We start from the raw sequence: 15,873 nt of genomic DNA, 5'->3' as shown, positions 1-15,873 counted from the left end.
GATGTATGGCATATAAGCTCACAAGCACTCCAAAAAGCTGCAATAACTACAATGGATTTTTAGGCAGTTTTTGAATAGATGCATGAGACATTGAAGTAAGAGCAACTGGAGTTATTTTTTGTCTTAAGTCATTGTATATGTTTCAGGCAAAACTCTTTTATACATGAAGGTTGTTTTCAAAGTCCCACTACTGTCTATCAACAAGCTATCCAAGCAGTTGAGGATTACAAAGAAGCCATGCAGAATCAACATGTGCATCACACCACTTCAGAATCTATGATCTTACATTGGAAAGCTCCTTCACCAAACTGGATCAAGTTGAACTGGGATGTGGCTATAAATGTGACAACAACAAAATTGGTATTGGAGTGGTAATAAGAGACTGTGATGGTTATGTTCTTGCAAGTTTGATGAGACCTATGTTCTATTGTATTGATCCAACAATAGCTGAAGCTAGAGGCTTATTGATGCTATTATGTTTTGTAAAAATATTGATCTAAATTATCTAATTTATGAATAGGACTCTAGTCAAGTTGTGTCATCTTTGGAGGATGTAGAAGGGAAGCTCAATGGCTTATGTTCAGATAACAGATGTCTCCTTGGTAGCTACTCTTGGATGATTAAGCACATAAATAGAGATTTAAATTGTGTAGCTCACAAACTAGCAAGGATAGCATTGCTCTTAGGCCAAGAACACATAGACCTAGATTGTGTGGCTGACTGTGTTAAGTCACTTGTAATGGCTGAAAGACAACTATGTGATTAATATTATGATCATCTTTATGCTTCAAAAAAAAAATTATTGATTATCCTCACTTATGGCAGATAAATACCTTATACAAAGAGAGGAAACTTGGGGATTACATGGATAGAAAAAGAAAGTCTCAAAACCAAGTTCCTATAAAATAACTAAAGATTATATATAAAAACATAATACAACAATTCTAATAATTAACGTAGATATATTAGTGCCGAATAGAATAAAGACATGCACAATCCATGGAAAAAAGAGCAATCATATATTTAAAGAGTTGAAGGAGAGTCGAAAAACTTTTCGTATATCTCTTGGCACCATAGTTGGCTAAATTGTCAACTAATGCATTACCTTCTCTGTAAACATGATTGATATTAAAAAGATAACAATTCTTGAAATGCAAAATATCATCCCAAATGTCAGAGTAAGGCCAGGGAAAGAGAATTATTATTAATTAAATTAACAGCAATGAGAGAATAAGTTTCAACAATAAGATTAAATATACTAAGTTGATAGCACAAAGTTAAACCAACTTTCAAAAGTTGATAATTGTGCAACCGTGCTAGTTTCCATACTCAAAAGGCAAGAAAAATTATCAATAATGGAACAATTATTGGGACGTAGAACACCACCACAACCAGTTAATTTGGGATTATCTTTTGAAGCACCGTCAATATTAAGCTTGAGAGTACCTGAGGGAGGCAGAAACCATTTAACAAGAATAGGCTTTTTAGTCGGAACAATGAATTTAGAGATATGTAGAGTTGAGCATATCATTGTTGATATTAGACAAAGGAACTTTAGACTTCAAAAGGGGAATAAGATCACGCATCTATTTCTTAATAATCTTACCAATAATAGTAATGACAGTACTATCTAAAACCCTCAAATCTTATTTTATTACAAGCTAGCCATAACTCCCAAAAAATGAGAGATGGTAGAAAGCGGGCAAGCAAGGTAAATTGATCCCCTTAAAAGAATACCACCAATGAATAACCTTATTTTCCCAATAGCTAGAATTCAAAAGTGTGTGACCAACAATATAAGAGAAGTAATGCCAAATGTTCTTCGCTGGTGTGTAGTCCCAAAAAATATGATTTGCATTTTCAATATAACTCTCGCAACTATAAAAGCACTTATAAGCCATAAGATTCCCACATTGTTAGACTTTATCATCAAAAGAGATTTTATTATGCCAAAGCTTTCAAACAAAAACCAAAATCTTGATGGGGAGGGTATGATTCCAAACAAAATTCATGGCCGTGTTGATTGAGAGGTGTTCACGCAAAAGGTTCCAAGAAATTTTCTAATTTACCATCATTAGAATGTTTCCAAACTCTAATATCACACCCAAGCTGGAGAGACATTGTAGTGGTTAACTTTTTGAATCAAAGAGAGGTCACCAAAAGTAGAGAGCATAGGAGAATTCCAACCAATGGAGGAACAAACATCTCTAAGAAGAAGATGGGGTTGTTGATATGGAAGCCTTTCTAGGCTAAGGAACCGGTCCTACTCTAGTTGTCATACCAAAAACTTAAAGGCACATTCCTTGATTTTCTAGATGAATGATAGAGAGATGGCAACATGTAATTTTTCAAGAGCTAGAATGATAAGGCTTAGCTATGATAGTGTCAAATGAGAGGGGCATTTCTCATGTATTTATGGTGAAGAAAGGTAGCCCTAGGAGAAGTAGCAGTGAGAAAACATCGAGTTAACTTACAATGAAGGACTTGGAAGACATAATATAATGTGAGGAATCAAGATGGAGATTGAGAGGATAATATAAATAACAATTTTCTATTATACAACTCTAAAATTCATTTAATCTTTCCTCTCTTTTTTGTCTCATTTCTTCTTCATTTCTTTTTCTTATTCTTCTCCGACCTTTTATATTTTTCCTTATTTTCTTCGTTTGTTCTTCTTCTTTGGCCTTTGTTGTTTCTTCTTTCTTTATTTTTTCTAATGAAAATGGAGGTTGTGGAAAAAATCTCTACACTTGAATTTAAAAAGAGCTTATAGATTACTTGATTTGGAGATTTTGTTTGATTTTGACTCGGTTTATTTATATATTTTGCAATTTGGATTTTTTGTTTTTTTATTCATCTTTATACCTTACAATCCCGTTTTGGGCTTCACTCATTTTTTTTAGATTTGCTTCATTTTTATTATAGGGAAAATGAGCAAGAATACAGTGTGTCAACTTAGGGAGGCTGGGTGCGGGCTGCGGACCTTTTTTCTTTTTTACACAAAAAATACTTGTAACATAATAATAAAAAAAAAGATTTGACATTGGAATAGAGATAAGGGCTATACTCAACCTTTAGGACATAGGGTGTAAACTGAATGACATTGGTAGTTTGGATAGTTTATATATTTGTCAAAATTAAGAATGTATGGGATGAAGGAATCAAGGTTGTAGGACTTGTAGCAATTAACTTAGATGTTGTTTGCATGCATGCGCAAGACCTGCTAGTGCACAAAGTGGTGCTACAATAAGAGGGAGATCTAGGGGGAGTATGTACTTCTACCCAACCGAAACAACACACAGGGTTATGCTCTCTTCAACCTAATTTTTTTGGGGAAGGGAGAGAAGAAAAGGCACCTGCTGTGCTACACCTAATGGTCAATGTAAACATCGCCTCTTGCATTACAGTTTTCTCTCTGTATCTTCTCTTTAGCTTCCTCTTTTTTTCTTGTCTTAATTCCCAACAATTTTATTAACCTAAAGTACACGTTTCCTTCCCATTGGTATGAATAATGTTGGAGTATTATTTGATAATTTTAGATTAAGAAGATGATTTCCGTGTAATTAACAATTGACAATTATGTAAATAATTTTGATAATATAAGTTTTATTTATAATAGGAGGTGACTAACAAAATCTCGTATCATGTCATGCTTCACAATTAATATAATAATATAAGTTTTCCTGCTTATTATTTTTATACCATATATTTATTGAGAAAAAAATAAAAAATAAAAATTAATGTGTAACGTAAGGACGATGAAAAAAAAAAAAAATTGTGAACAAACTCGGAGATTGTGCAATCTAAAGAGTTCAAAAATTAAAGAAAAGAAAATGAAAGTTAGTTCGCTTTGTTGATTATGGTTGTGATTGGCTATGTAGTATGTACGCAAACCGGTAAATTGGTATTTTCCCTAAAACAAAGGTACCATTTACGGTAATCTGTAATGCCAGCATGGCAGTGTAGAGCTTCTTTTTCTTTTTATTATTAGCCTAAAGGAGGAAGACTATATATATCTACGTATACGCAAGTATTACAGACTGCATCTTCTCCATCATCCATCATCTTCATCTTCCTTGTTGTCCCGCCAAAAATGAACACTTCGGCTTTGGGATTCATTTAATCTGGGCCCAACATAAAAAACCAACAAAGAGAATAGGGATTTGGGGGAAAAAAAAAGGGGGGGAGAGAGGAAGGTGAGGGTGGGGGGGGCTCATGCTTATGATGCTTTGTTCAACACTGAGGGATCGAATACGACCTTGGCTTCGCGATTACGACCGCCTTCAATCTGTCGCCGTCATCCTCATCTACATTCAGGTTACTCTTCATTGATCATTCTCCCTCAATCTTATACATTTTCATTTTCTAAATTAAATTTGACTCCTTTTACAATCTCTAATTAACTAGGGTTTCTATTTTTTTTTTTTTTTTTCAAATTTAACAAAACCACGTTATAGATTGGTTGCGCATTGATTGGATCATTGGGGGCATTGTACAACGGCGTGCTGCTGATTAATCTGACCATAGCCTTGTTCGCACTGGTGGCCATAGAGAGTAGCAGTCAGAGCCTTGGGCGTACCTATGCGGTTCTGCTCTTCTGCGCCATCTTGCTCGATATCTTTTGGTTCATCCTTTTCACTCATGAGATTTGGTTCGACCACCTTTCATCTTAATTTATTCCCATAACGTATTTTTGTTTTGGATAAAAGTCTTCTACCTTCTGCCCTTTACAAGGAAACTTCTAACACAAATCTTCCCATCTTGACTTGAAATCTGGTTGGAAAACATTTTTTTAATATGAATTTTTATTCTCCTTGGTCATACTATATTTGATCCTCTGACTATTGTGGGTTTACATGCACTGGGCGTGCTTTTGTGCTTGATATGTTTTGAACTAGTGATTGTGTTGGCTATTCTAATATCTCGCTTGACAGAAACTTTTTCCGTATGCAGGGACATTTCTTCTGACAATTATGGGAGACACGTTATATTTTCCGTGAAACTCACTCTGGCAATGCAGATCATTGGGTGTACTGTCAGGTTGTCTTCCTCGTTTTTGTGGATTCAGATTTACAGGTTGGGGGTCTCATATGTTGACACTAGAGTTCCTCGGGAAGCAGATTTTGATTTAAGAAATAGTTTTCTGAATCCTGCAACCCCCGCTGCCGTGGTGAGACAATCCTCAGATTCTGATGACATTTTAGGAGGCTCAATCTATGACCCTGCTTATTACTCATCTCTCTTTGATGGTCAAGACAATAGATGTTCATATGGGGTATATTATTCTTAACATGCGTGCAATAGAAATTTGAGTTTTCTTCTTCCTTTTTGTTATGTAAGGTCCTATTTGAATTTTCTAGGATGAATTTTGTTTGTTTGTTTCTAACTTTTTGGTGGAAATTTTATTTCTTCATTACGTGGGTATTGATGTGGAATGGGAGTTTCTTTATAGATTTGAAAGACACAGTACTGGCATTTTGAATTTGTAATTGATCCGTTATGGGGTAATTGGCATATGAGTTTATTGCTTTCTTGTTTGAGTGACTCAAAAACGTATACGAATTATAAGATTTCACTCCAAAACCTGTTTTGAGTAACTTGAGACAATCACTCGTTGCCACGTGATGGAGAGAGGAGAGAGATCCCACACTGTTGGTAGAGGGGGAGGAAGTCTCCTCCATCTCACCATCGGTGGGGTTAAGGGGAGAGGGGGAGGTAGTCTCCCCCACCTCACCATGTAGTGGAGAGGGGGATTGTGGTGAGGGCTCCCCTCCATTTGAGGGTTTTTTCTTGGGATTTTTTTATTTTTTCATTTATATTTTTAGGACACATGGCGCTGCGTTGTTGGCTTGACGTTTAAAGTTTCACACATGGGCACTTCTGCCGTTAATGTTGACAGGGGAATTAATTTGGCAAAGGGCTAAAACTCAGGTCCTGATTTGACAGGAAAAAAAATATGAGATACTAATCTGGAAAAATGAGAAAATTATTGTACTAACTGGACAATATCCTTGAAATAAACTTAAGCAGGTTTTGGCTAATCAGTTTTTTTTTTTTTTTTTTTCACCCTAGTTGAATTTTGGAGGAATGCTGTCACCATCCTATCCGGGAAAGCCTTCTGGACTCTCTGTTTTGTTATAGATTAAAATCTTTTATATTGTGCTGTCTTTTGCTATGATGGAAATAATTTAACTACTTCCGTGTTTTGGAGTTTTGTGTTGTTTCATATGTTTATAAACTGATTCCTATCAATCGGGATTAATGATTCAATGAGTTGAGTTGAATTGTGATGTTTAATATGTTCAGTTGCTTCTATCTCTACGATCCATTTCATATATCTATGAAGGTATTCATAATTTTTTATCATTCTTCCACTCTTTTTGGTATTTATTTTAGGGCCAAAATCATGGTATTGGTGACAGTGAGCCTGCTTCTGCTGCTGAAGCTTCTCAGTTGAAGCTATCTGTGGATAGATCATTTCAGGCTGGAGATGTAAGTATTTATTAATATGTTTTTCTCATTTTCTATTAGCTACAATGACATCATCAACCCATAGAAGTGTGCTTCATTCAGATTTTTCCTCGTCATATATCTTTAGTGGGAGTGTTTCATCACTGTGTGGAGGTGGAATGAACTTTTTTAAACTAATTTTGTCTCGTTCCTATTTTTGACTCGTTCAATGTGTTTATTGTATTTTGTGTGTGTGTGTGAGAGAGAGAGAGAGCCCTTTTACTTGAACTTGTTAAATGCATCTCTCTTTTTCCCCCTTTTTGCATCTCTATTTGGCAGTTCAAGGCGTGCTTAGAGTTTGGGGCTAGACTATGTCTGGTTTGGCTTGAATGTTGAGAGTTATTAGCATCTGCATTCGTTGCATTCAACTAAAGAAGTATTCAGATGATATATACAGTGGCATGACAAAATATTAGGTTTTGTCTATTATCTAGCAGGAACTAATAGAGCTCTGTTTGATCTTTCAGAAGCAGAATGTATACACCATTAAACCTCGTGTTCTTAACATTCACTCATTAATAATATCCTCTTAATTATAAAAAAATAATTGACTTGGTAAATTAATCCGTAGGATTTTTTTTGCTGGATTTGCTGGATTATGAAGTGTCTTTGTTTTGTTTTGTTGTTATCCTTCTTTTAATTTAGTTATGAATTTTTTTTGTACATTTGATTGGATTTTTTGTCAATAAGAATTCAAAGTGAAAATAATTCATTTGTGTTTGGAAGGAGTTTTATTTACTTATTATTATTATTTTTTTGGTTGTTACTCATTTAGCCAGAAACCCATAAATTTTTAGGTCCAAGAACAGTCACAGATTTCTTTTCATTTTTATTCCCAATTTCAAGTAAATGAAAAGCAATTAAAAAGTGAAAAATATAGTAGTTTGATTTAGAAATGAGCAGAAGATCGCATTCGCGAGGTAATAGATATCCAAAATAAATAACTTTGCATGTCTGTTCCCATTTGCTGTATCGGTAGCCTCTCATAGGTAATGTAATTTCGACTCCCTGGATTTGATTATGCATGAATGGTTGTCAATTTTGGCAGCAAATGTTCCTAAACAGAAACATGAAGAAATTTGGAAAAATTGATTGTCTTTCTGTTATTTTTTATATTAATTTGAATTTCACATATTTCTTTGTCTTTTTGTGTAACACCTCATTCCCCTATAAAATCATTTTTATGAAATAGAGGAATTGGTGTGCTACTAACCTTTCCTTTAATTTTTTTTTTTTTTTCTTAAGGAAGCACCAAGTATAAAAAATTTCATATAAGAAATAGTCATTCTTAATATAAAAGAGAGTATGCGGAAGCTCTTATTAAAATTGCTTAACCTTTGTACTTAAAAATATAACATAAAAGCTATGTAAATGATCTAGGCCTCTGCATCGCCTCCTTGGGCCAAGTCTCGTCCTGCAGCTCTATCCTCATAAATATCCTCACCTAGGGTGGTTAAAACATAAAAAAATAGTCAAATACTCAATAAGTAGTACATCATATAGTAAACATAATAAAAATAGGGTTTTCTTGAAAGGCGTACTTTATACCTATACCAACATAACATTTATTGAGCATAACTCATTAAACTTGGGTTTTCCTTTCTTTAATGGCCTGCACATCTTAACCTTTATGTAGGGTTGTGCACCATTTCAATTGCTTGTGGCCACAAGGGGAACCACTTACTTATCATAACATACTATAGTGGACCACACTTAAGTTCGTGGCTTGTACATCCACCCACAATTGCATTGGTATCATGCAGTTCTTATTGTCATTCTTAAGGCCTTGTTTGAATAATGAGTTGAGATCAACTCATCTGATTTGATCTCATCTAATCATTCTAACTTTCCCAAATTTTCAAACAAAATACAATATACAATTCAATTTTTTCAAATCCCAAAATAAAAATAATATTCTAGCAATATTTTTTTCAACTCACTATCCAAACCATTCCAAAATCTTCTTTCATAACCTTTGTTTATCTTTCTTACCAGGATGCATGTAGAACACATAATGACATAGCTTATTGTAATCATAAATGAAAACATTTTTTTTATAAGTAATAAATTATAAATAAAAACACATCATGATGCGTGTAACACATTAACATGACATTCAAAAATCACTTTCACCATAACTTGATGCTTAAATAGGGGCTTCCAATATAGGGCATACATACATAATTCTTTTATAAAAGACATGTCTACCGTATATATGTGGAAGGGTATGATCATGTTACTTACCTCATAGTGCTAATCCAATATTTCTGGCACGTAATCGATCACCAATAAAATGGGCACATAACTTGTGTCAATGTCTAATCTTAGAAAATTTCCAATTAAACACGTACTTCATAATTAAAACTCAAAATGGGCCTTTGTGGGTACTTATAGTCCAAATTTGGATAATGAGAGGAGGCGACTACGGGAGGAGTTGGCAAGTCTTATTTATTTATGGGAGGTGCCGTGGTGCTTGGGGGTAGATTTTAATATTGTTCGCTTCCCCATGGAGGAGTTCTTGGAGTTTGTAGTTGATTTAGATCTTATGGACATCCCTCTCCTCGGTGGTGAGTTCACATGGTCTAATGGTCAGGGATGGTCAAAATTGGATCGGTTCCTTGTCTTCCCATCATGGGAGGCGTATTTTCCTGAACTTTCTCAGAAACGGTTGCCCCATGTGTGTTCCAACCATTTCCCTATTGTGTTAGATTGTGGAGGTATTATTGGTAGACGTAGACCTTTCAAGTTTGAAAATATGTGGTTAGTGGCGGAGGGTTTTGTAGATAAGGTACGTTCTTGGTGGTCCTCTTATATGTTTACAGGCAATCCCAGTTTCATTCTAGCTTGCAAGCTCAAAGCTTTGAAGCAAGATCTCAAGAAGTGGAATTTGGAAGCGTTTGGTAGCATTGATAATCAAAAGAATACCCTTATGGAGGAATTACAAGATTTTGAGGCTAGGGAATTGACAGGAGACCTCTCGGAGGAGGCCCTTGCTAGAAAAATGGTGGTTGTAATTGAGCTAGAGAAGGTGTTATTGATGGAAGAGATTTCGTGGCGACAAAAATCCAGGGCCCTTTGGCTAAAAGAGGGTGATAAATGTACAAAGTTATTCCATAAAGTGGCGAATTCACATCGACGCAGTAACACTATTGAGACACTCCACTCAGGTACTCAAGTGCTTTCATCCTTTGATGAGTTGGAAAATCACATTGTGCAGCATTTTGAAAACCTCCTTTAGGAACCGGTACGCTTGAGGCCAAAACTTGATGGCTTGTCTTTCGAGTCTATTGATTCACAAAGTGCAAATGGTTTGGAAAGGGCGTTTGAGGAACATGAGGTGTTCAAGGTTATTCGTAGCATGGCAAAGGACAAGGCACCGGGCGATGGATTCTCAATGGGATTCTTCCAGGTTTGTTGGGATGTAGTGAAAGGTGATATCATGCGAGTCTTTGCAGAATTCCACTCTTTCCATAAATTTGAGAAAAGCCTCAATGCGATGTTCATTACTCTTATTCCAAAGAAACATAGGACTAAGGTAGTTGAAGATTTTCGCCCTATAAGCCTTGTGACTGGAGTCTACAAAATAATTTCCAAGGTTCTGGCAAATAGGCTTAGCTCAGTGATGGAACATATTATTTCTAAGCCCCAAAATGCCTTCATTAGGGGGAGACAAATTCTAGATTCGGTGCTTATTGCCAATGAGTGCTTGGATCATAGGTTGCAGGAAGGCGTTCCAGGTATTCTTTGCAAGCTTGATATGGAAAAGGCTTATGACCATGTGAATTGGGATTTCCTCCTTTACTTGCTCGGTAGGTGTGGTTTTGGTGATAGGTGGATCTCATGGATCTGCTATTGTATTTCTACCGTCCGTTTTTCAATGTCAGTTAATGGCACTCCTGCTGGGTTCTTTAATAGCACACGTGGTCTGAGGCAAGGGGATTCCTTGTCACCTCTCCTGTTTGTCATTGTTATGGAGGCACTTGGTCGGTTGGTGAAGGCTGCTGTTGACGGAGGTTACGTATCTGGTTTCTCAGTCGGTAATGGCACAAATGGGCCTACTTCACTCTTTCATCTCTTATTTGCATATGATACCCTCTTATTTTGTGATGCGGATTCTGGTCAGATTCAATCTCTGCGAGCTCTCTTGTTATGCTTTGAAGCAGTGTCGGGGCTCAAGGTTAATGTTAGCAAATCTGAGATGGTTGCGGTGGGTGTGGTGCCTAATATTAACAGCTTGGCGCAGCTATTGGATTGCAAGGTGTCTTCTTTGCCTATGAAATATTTGGGTCTCCCATTGGGCGCTAACTTTAAGGCTCAAGCCAGTTGAGATGGGGTGGTGGATAAAGTTGAGAGGAAGCTTGTTGGGTGGAAACAGATGTATCTATCGAAAGGGGGGCGACTTACTTTAATTAAGAGTTCCTTAACCAATCTTCCCACTTTTTTCCTTTCACTCTTTCCTTTGCATGCAGGGGTGACGACTAGAATTGAGAGACTATTCCGGGCTTTTTTGTGGGGGGGAATGAGGGAGGAAACAAAATTCCACCTAGTTAACTGGAACAAGATTTGTTCTCCTATTCCAAATGGAGGCTTGGGGATATGCAATTTGCGAACGTTCAATAAAGCTTTATTGGGTAAATGGTTATGGAGGTACCACATAGAGGGGAACACGCTATGGAAGGAGATTGTTGATTCTAGATATGGGAGCGAGTGGGGAGGCTGGTGCTCCAAGGAAGTAAGGGGGAGACATGGTGTGGGCCTATGGAAATTTATTAGGAGGGGTTGGCAGGCTTTTGAAAGTCACTTACGATTCGTGGTGGGAGATGGTTCCAGAATCAGGTCTGGCATGATGTTTGGTGTGGAGAGTGCGCACTGTACAGGGCATTTCCAGCACTCTATAGTATTGCAGCTAACAGAGAGGCCTCTGTTGCAGATATGTGGGTATTCTCCCATGGATCTTATCAGTGGAACATTCTTTTTAATAGAAATATTCACGATTGGGAACTGCAGGCTGGGTTTGATTTCCTCAGGTTGCTCTATTCCATGGGAAATAATACGGCTCAAGAAGATAGGTTGCAATGGAAGGCCAATGGTAGTAAAAAATGTACAGTCAGGACCTACTACAAGATTTTGTCAATCTATGGCCATATTTCATTTCCATGGAAGAGGATTTGGAGATCACGGGTGCCTACTAAGGTTGCCTTTTTTGTATGGATTGCTGCTTTTAGGAAGATCTTGACTACGGATAATCTGAGGAAGAGGGGAATCATAGTAATGGATTGGTGCTACCTGTGTAAAAAACAGGGAGAATCTGTAGATCACTTACTATTGCATTGTGAGGTCACAAGGGGGCTATGGAATGAGATCTTTAGAAGAATGGATATTGCTTGGGTAATGTCTTAATGGGTGGTGGATTTATTGGCCTATTGGAAGGAGCTTCAAGGCTGTCCTCAAGTGGCGGCAGTGTGAAAGATGATCCCGTTGTGTATCATGTGGTGTACATGGTCGGAGAGGAATGAGAGATGCTTTGAAGATAGGGAACGTACAATGGAGGAGCTTCAGAATTTATTTATGCACACTTTAATGTTGTGGTTTTCAACCATTGTACTTGATGGAAACAATGTCCATGATTTTCTTTCTTTAGCTAGAATGTAATTTGGTGTTTCTTTTGTATACTTCCTGTGTACACGGGTTATGCTTACTTCATTCGTATGAATAAAATTCTCTTATTACTTATCAAAAAAAAAAACTCAAAATACTTAAATAACTTATATTTCCTCAAAACCTAAAATCCCCATAATTTTATTGCCCCAATGATCCATCCAAGCTTCATTAAACCCTAAAATCGTGTTAAACATTGTAATTTATGTCAACTTCTGAAGAAGTCCTTCAACGTCAATTTGAAGTGTAACTTGCATGACCTGCACAGATGTCCAAACCCATACTTGGCCCATTAAGCCCTTCAACCTTACTTCCATGATGCATGCATAGTCAGTAAGCTTAGATATAACATTATAACATATGGCAAACTACAAATGTACTGGCCTAGTGAACTTGAGAAGTGAGCTACGTTTGTGCATGAGATAGGAAGAACTGACGTGAGGGGGGGAGACGATTACAAGAGGCTTACCAAGGGGGGGGGGGGGGGGGGGGGGAGAGAGAGAGAGAGCTTTACTGAGAGAAAGAAGGGGCTGGCCATGACCATGGGTGGAGCTTGGTGGTGTCGAAGATGGTGGAGGGAGGTGGTTTGTGGTAGTTGGTGCGCTTACGGCTGAGTAGTTCATCTGTTTGACATCACCGGGGCTCTTATCGTAGTGTAAATGTCTTCTGTCGACATGGGAGGGGCTAAGCTCATGGGGACACCAAGTGCAGTGGTTTCTATTGTGGCTGGGTGGTGTAAGGTGGTGCAAGATGGAGGGGCAAGAAAAGTCACTCAGTTTCAGCTTTCTAAAAGGAAGGGCTGGTGTTGCTTTCAATGGTGGTTAAAGGAGATTGTCCATGGCGGTGTCGCTCGATGATGCATGGTGACAGAGGGAGGAGATGTGCGGCTTGCTCTCAATTTGGGCGACATTGCTCTATTTTGGGTGTGGAAAAACAGGGGCTTGTTTTTCATTCTTTTATGCATGTATAGCTCAACAACCACAAGGGCTCACCTACTGTTTCTGTGGCTACTCAAGGCGAAGCTGGTGGTGATGTCGACAGTTGGCAGACTAGGAGCTTTGTGGTTGGACATGGCTGGTAGAAGCTTGAGACACCTGGTTGTTGCTGTTTGGGAGGAGCTAGCACATACAAACCGACAGTGGAGGAAGTACAATGTACCCTTGCAACATGGTTGGTGACAACAGCTGGGTGGAAGGGAAAGGAAGGACTTGCAGGCTTGCGGCAACCCTAATTTTGTGATGAAGGAGGTGGAGATGATGAGTGTATATGCATGGTTTTATACACTGGTTTGATGGGTGTATATATATATATATATGAATACAGGTTGGGCCAATTTTTGTGGCTTGACCCGATAAATCTCAATTGGGCTTCCCAAAAATATTGGCCTATTAATACCATCCAAAATCATCCTCTAAACCTTAATAGGCTTAAAATAACTTTTAGGCCTGTGGGGCTAATTAAAATTCTTAACCGACCTCAACAAATTAATAGCTCGTGGGTAGGGGTGTAAATCGGCCTGGTCCGGGGGGGATGATGTTCGTCATTTTTCCAGACCAGATCGAATTGATCACCCCTAGTGGACTGGACTAGATCGTTAGCTATTAATCCAATCGGTCTGGCCTAGTTATTTTATTTATTTTGTTTCATCTTTTTTTTTTCAAATAAATTAATAAAAAAAATTCTTCAAATTACTAAAATTAAAATTAAGTGAATTATTAATGTGGATTATGTAATTAACTCATTAAAAAAAATATTTAACTATAATTATATTTATGATATTGATAGTTACTATTTACTAACGTAGAATTTACTCTTTAGTATGCATAATTATTAATAATGTCTACCTATCAAAAAAAAATTATTAATAATGTCTTACATTTATATATGGTTAATCAATATCAAATAATTTCATTATACATAGATTATTCATGCTTGCTTGCAACTTAGTTATAAAAAAAAAATTCCTAATCACTTTAATTAAGTGTAAATAATAGAGTATGTATGAATGTGATATGTATTTACATATATTATCATATGATTTATGATACAATATTATTAATTGATAGTATATATTATTTACCATTTTATATAGTCAATAATAATAGATTAGATGAAAATTACATAATTACCTTATATAATTATTATATAAAAGTAATATATTATATTATTAAAAATTATTTTTAAAAAATAAATATTTCAATCAGTCGGTTTCTATTCTGTCCAGTTCAAAACTTATAGACCCTAGGACCGCACCGTACTCCTTCGGTCCCACACATTGGTCTGGTTTGGACAAAAATTGTTTCACCCCTACTCGTGGGTTATTTTTTAATGATCCATTAGACATAATTTAGGTTCAAAATTATCCTTATTGAATCCCTAATAACATTGGATCGGTTGTTATATTTTGGTTTTTTTTCCCACTTTTTTCCATCTTTCTTAAACGTTGTTCACCCACATAACCACCAGTGCCTAAGTGGGTGAACAATGACCTTTTCATTTTCAACTTTTGTCCTTATCTGCTCTTTCTCGAATTTTTATGACTGCAGTGATAGTTGTTTTGTGGTTGTTTTTCTGCTCTTTACTATCCCTTCAAGTCTGTTTTGCTTTATGATCTGCTTGGGAACCTTCTGATCTGTTATATGGTTCATTACAGGATTTATTCCAGCATTTTAGCATTCTATGTTTAATGTCAATTATGTGATTGCAGTTGAGTTGGGTTGAGTTAGTATAAAAGAAAGAGTTGCGTTTTGTACGGGATTGCGGTTTTTTTCAGGCTTGAATTCCTTGTTTCAATTTTCAATAAGATATTTAATAAAATCCAGACGATGTTATGCTATTTCACTGCTTTCAATTGGATTACTGCCCTTATAATTTCCTTTTCTTCACATAGAAAGTCAATTTGCTACCTGTATTTTAACTTGATATATTCCTTGCAGGATGAGCCACAAACAGTTTGAGCTAGACTATTTGTAAAAAAAAATCCTCAGGCATTCACTCATCAGAATTATTGTTCTGAGGTTTCTATTGGTTATTCAACGAGGCCAGACTGCTTATGGGAGTGGGTGTTAAACAGTTGCAATTTTTAGCCAATTTTTCCCAGGGTAAAAGCGCTGCAGATCAATGTTAATGGGAGAACAGGTGTCCTCTATTTTTCTGAATGGTGTGACAATGTCAATGGTTTTCCGATTTTGAGGGCGGAATTTGGATTCATACCATGACTTTACCCCGTGGAAGCCATCCTGGCTAGGTCTTTAAGGGTTTGGGTCTGGTTCTGAGAAATACGCATGTGGATTCACTTTTCTTTCCTAGACATGCTTATTTATCGTATAATTATGTCGGCTGCATCTGGAGAGTGCAGTTTGTCTTGCAATGAACTCCAGTGTTCCATGGTGGGTCTAGGTTAACATTGCAAACATCACCGTAGTCTGAAATTCCTGTTGATTGCATTTTGTTCCCCGGGCCAGATTCGAGAACCATTTTAGATACTAGTGGCTCTTTTTCTAAATTGTATTTATTTATATATTTATTTTGGTGGGTTTGATAGCCCGATAAAATGTCATGATTCATCATGAACTGTAAGCTGGCAATGCAGTGGATGACTGTAAGCATCTAATGGTGTTTTTTATATATATTTTTGGCCATATTAACGTGATATTAAATGGTAAAAAACATAAATAGAATCATGGAAATCAAGTCACTCTCAAA

General features: G+C 36.7%; 1 protein-coding gene across 2 annotated transcripts; it reads left to right on the top strand.

Moving 5' to 3' along the window:
- Positions 1–3,986: 3,986 nt before the first annotated feature.
- On the top strand, positions 3,987–15,781 carry LOC122292581. 2 transcript variants are annotated; one of them, XM_043101001.1, is made up of 5 exons: positions 3,987–4,317; positions 4,458–4,651; positions 4,954–5,170; positions 6,397–6,492; positions 15,105–15,781. In XM_043101001.1, exons 1-5 carry the CDS (start codon positions 4,216–4,218, stop codon positions 15,123–15,125), a joined length of 630 nt encoding a protein of 209 aa, XP_042956935.1. In that variant the 5' UTR covers positions 3,987–4,215; the 3' UTR covers positions 15,126–15,781. The 2 variants fall into 2 exon arrangements, with proteins under 2 accessions (XP_042956935.1, XP_042956934.1); XM_043101000.1 differs by having other exon boundaries at positions 3,994–4,317; positions 4,954–5,275.
- Positions 15,782–15,873: the final 92 nt, after the last annotated feature.

The sequence above is a fragment of the Carya illinoinensis genome, chromosome 13 (assembly GCF_018687715.1).
Source record: "Carya illinoinensis cultivar Pawnee chromosome 13, C.illinoinensisPawnee_v1, whole genome shotgun sequence".
NCBI classification, from domain to species: Eukaryota; Viridiplantae; Streptophyta; class Magnoliopsida; order Fagales; family Juglandaceae; genus Carya; species Carya illinoinensis.
The sequence above is the reverse complement of the archived record's forward strand: the minus strand, read 5'-3'. Positions and strand labels throughout refer to the sequence as shown.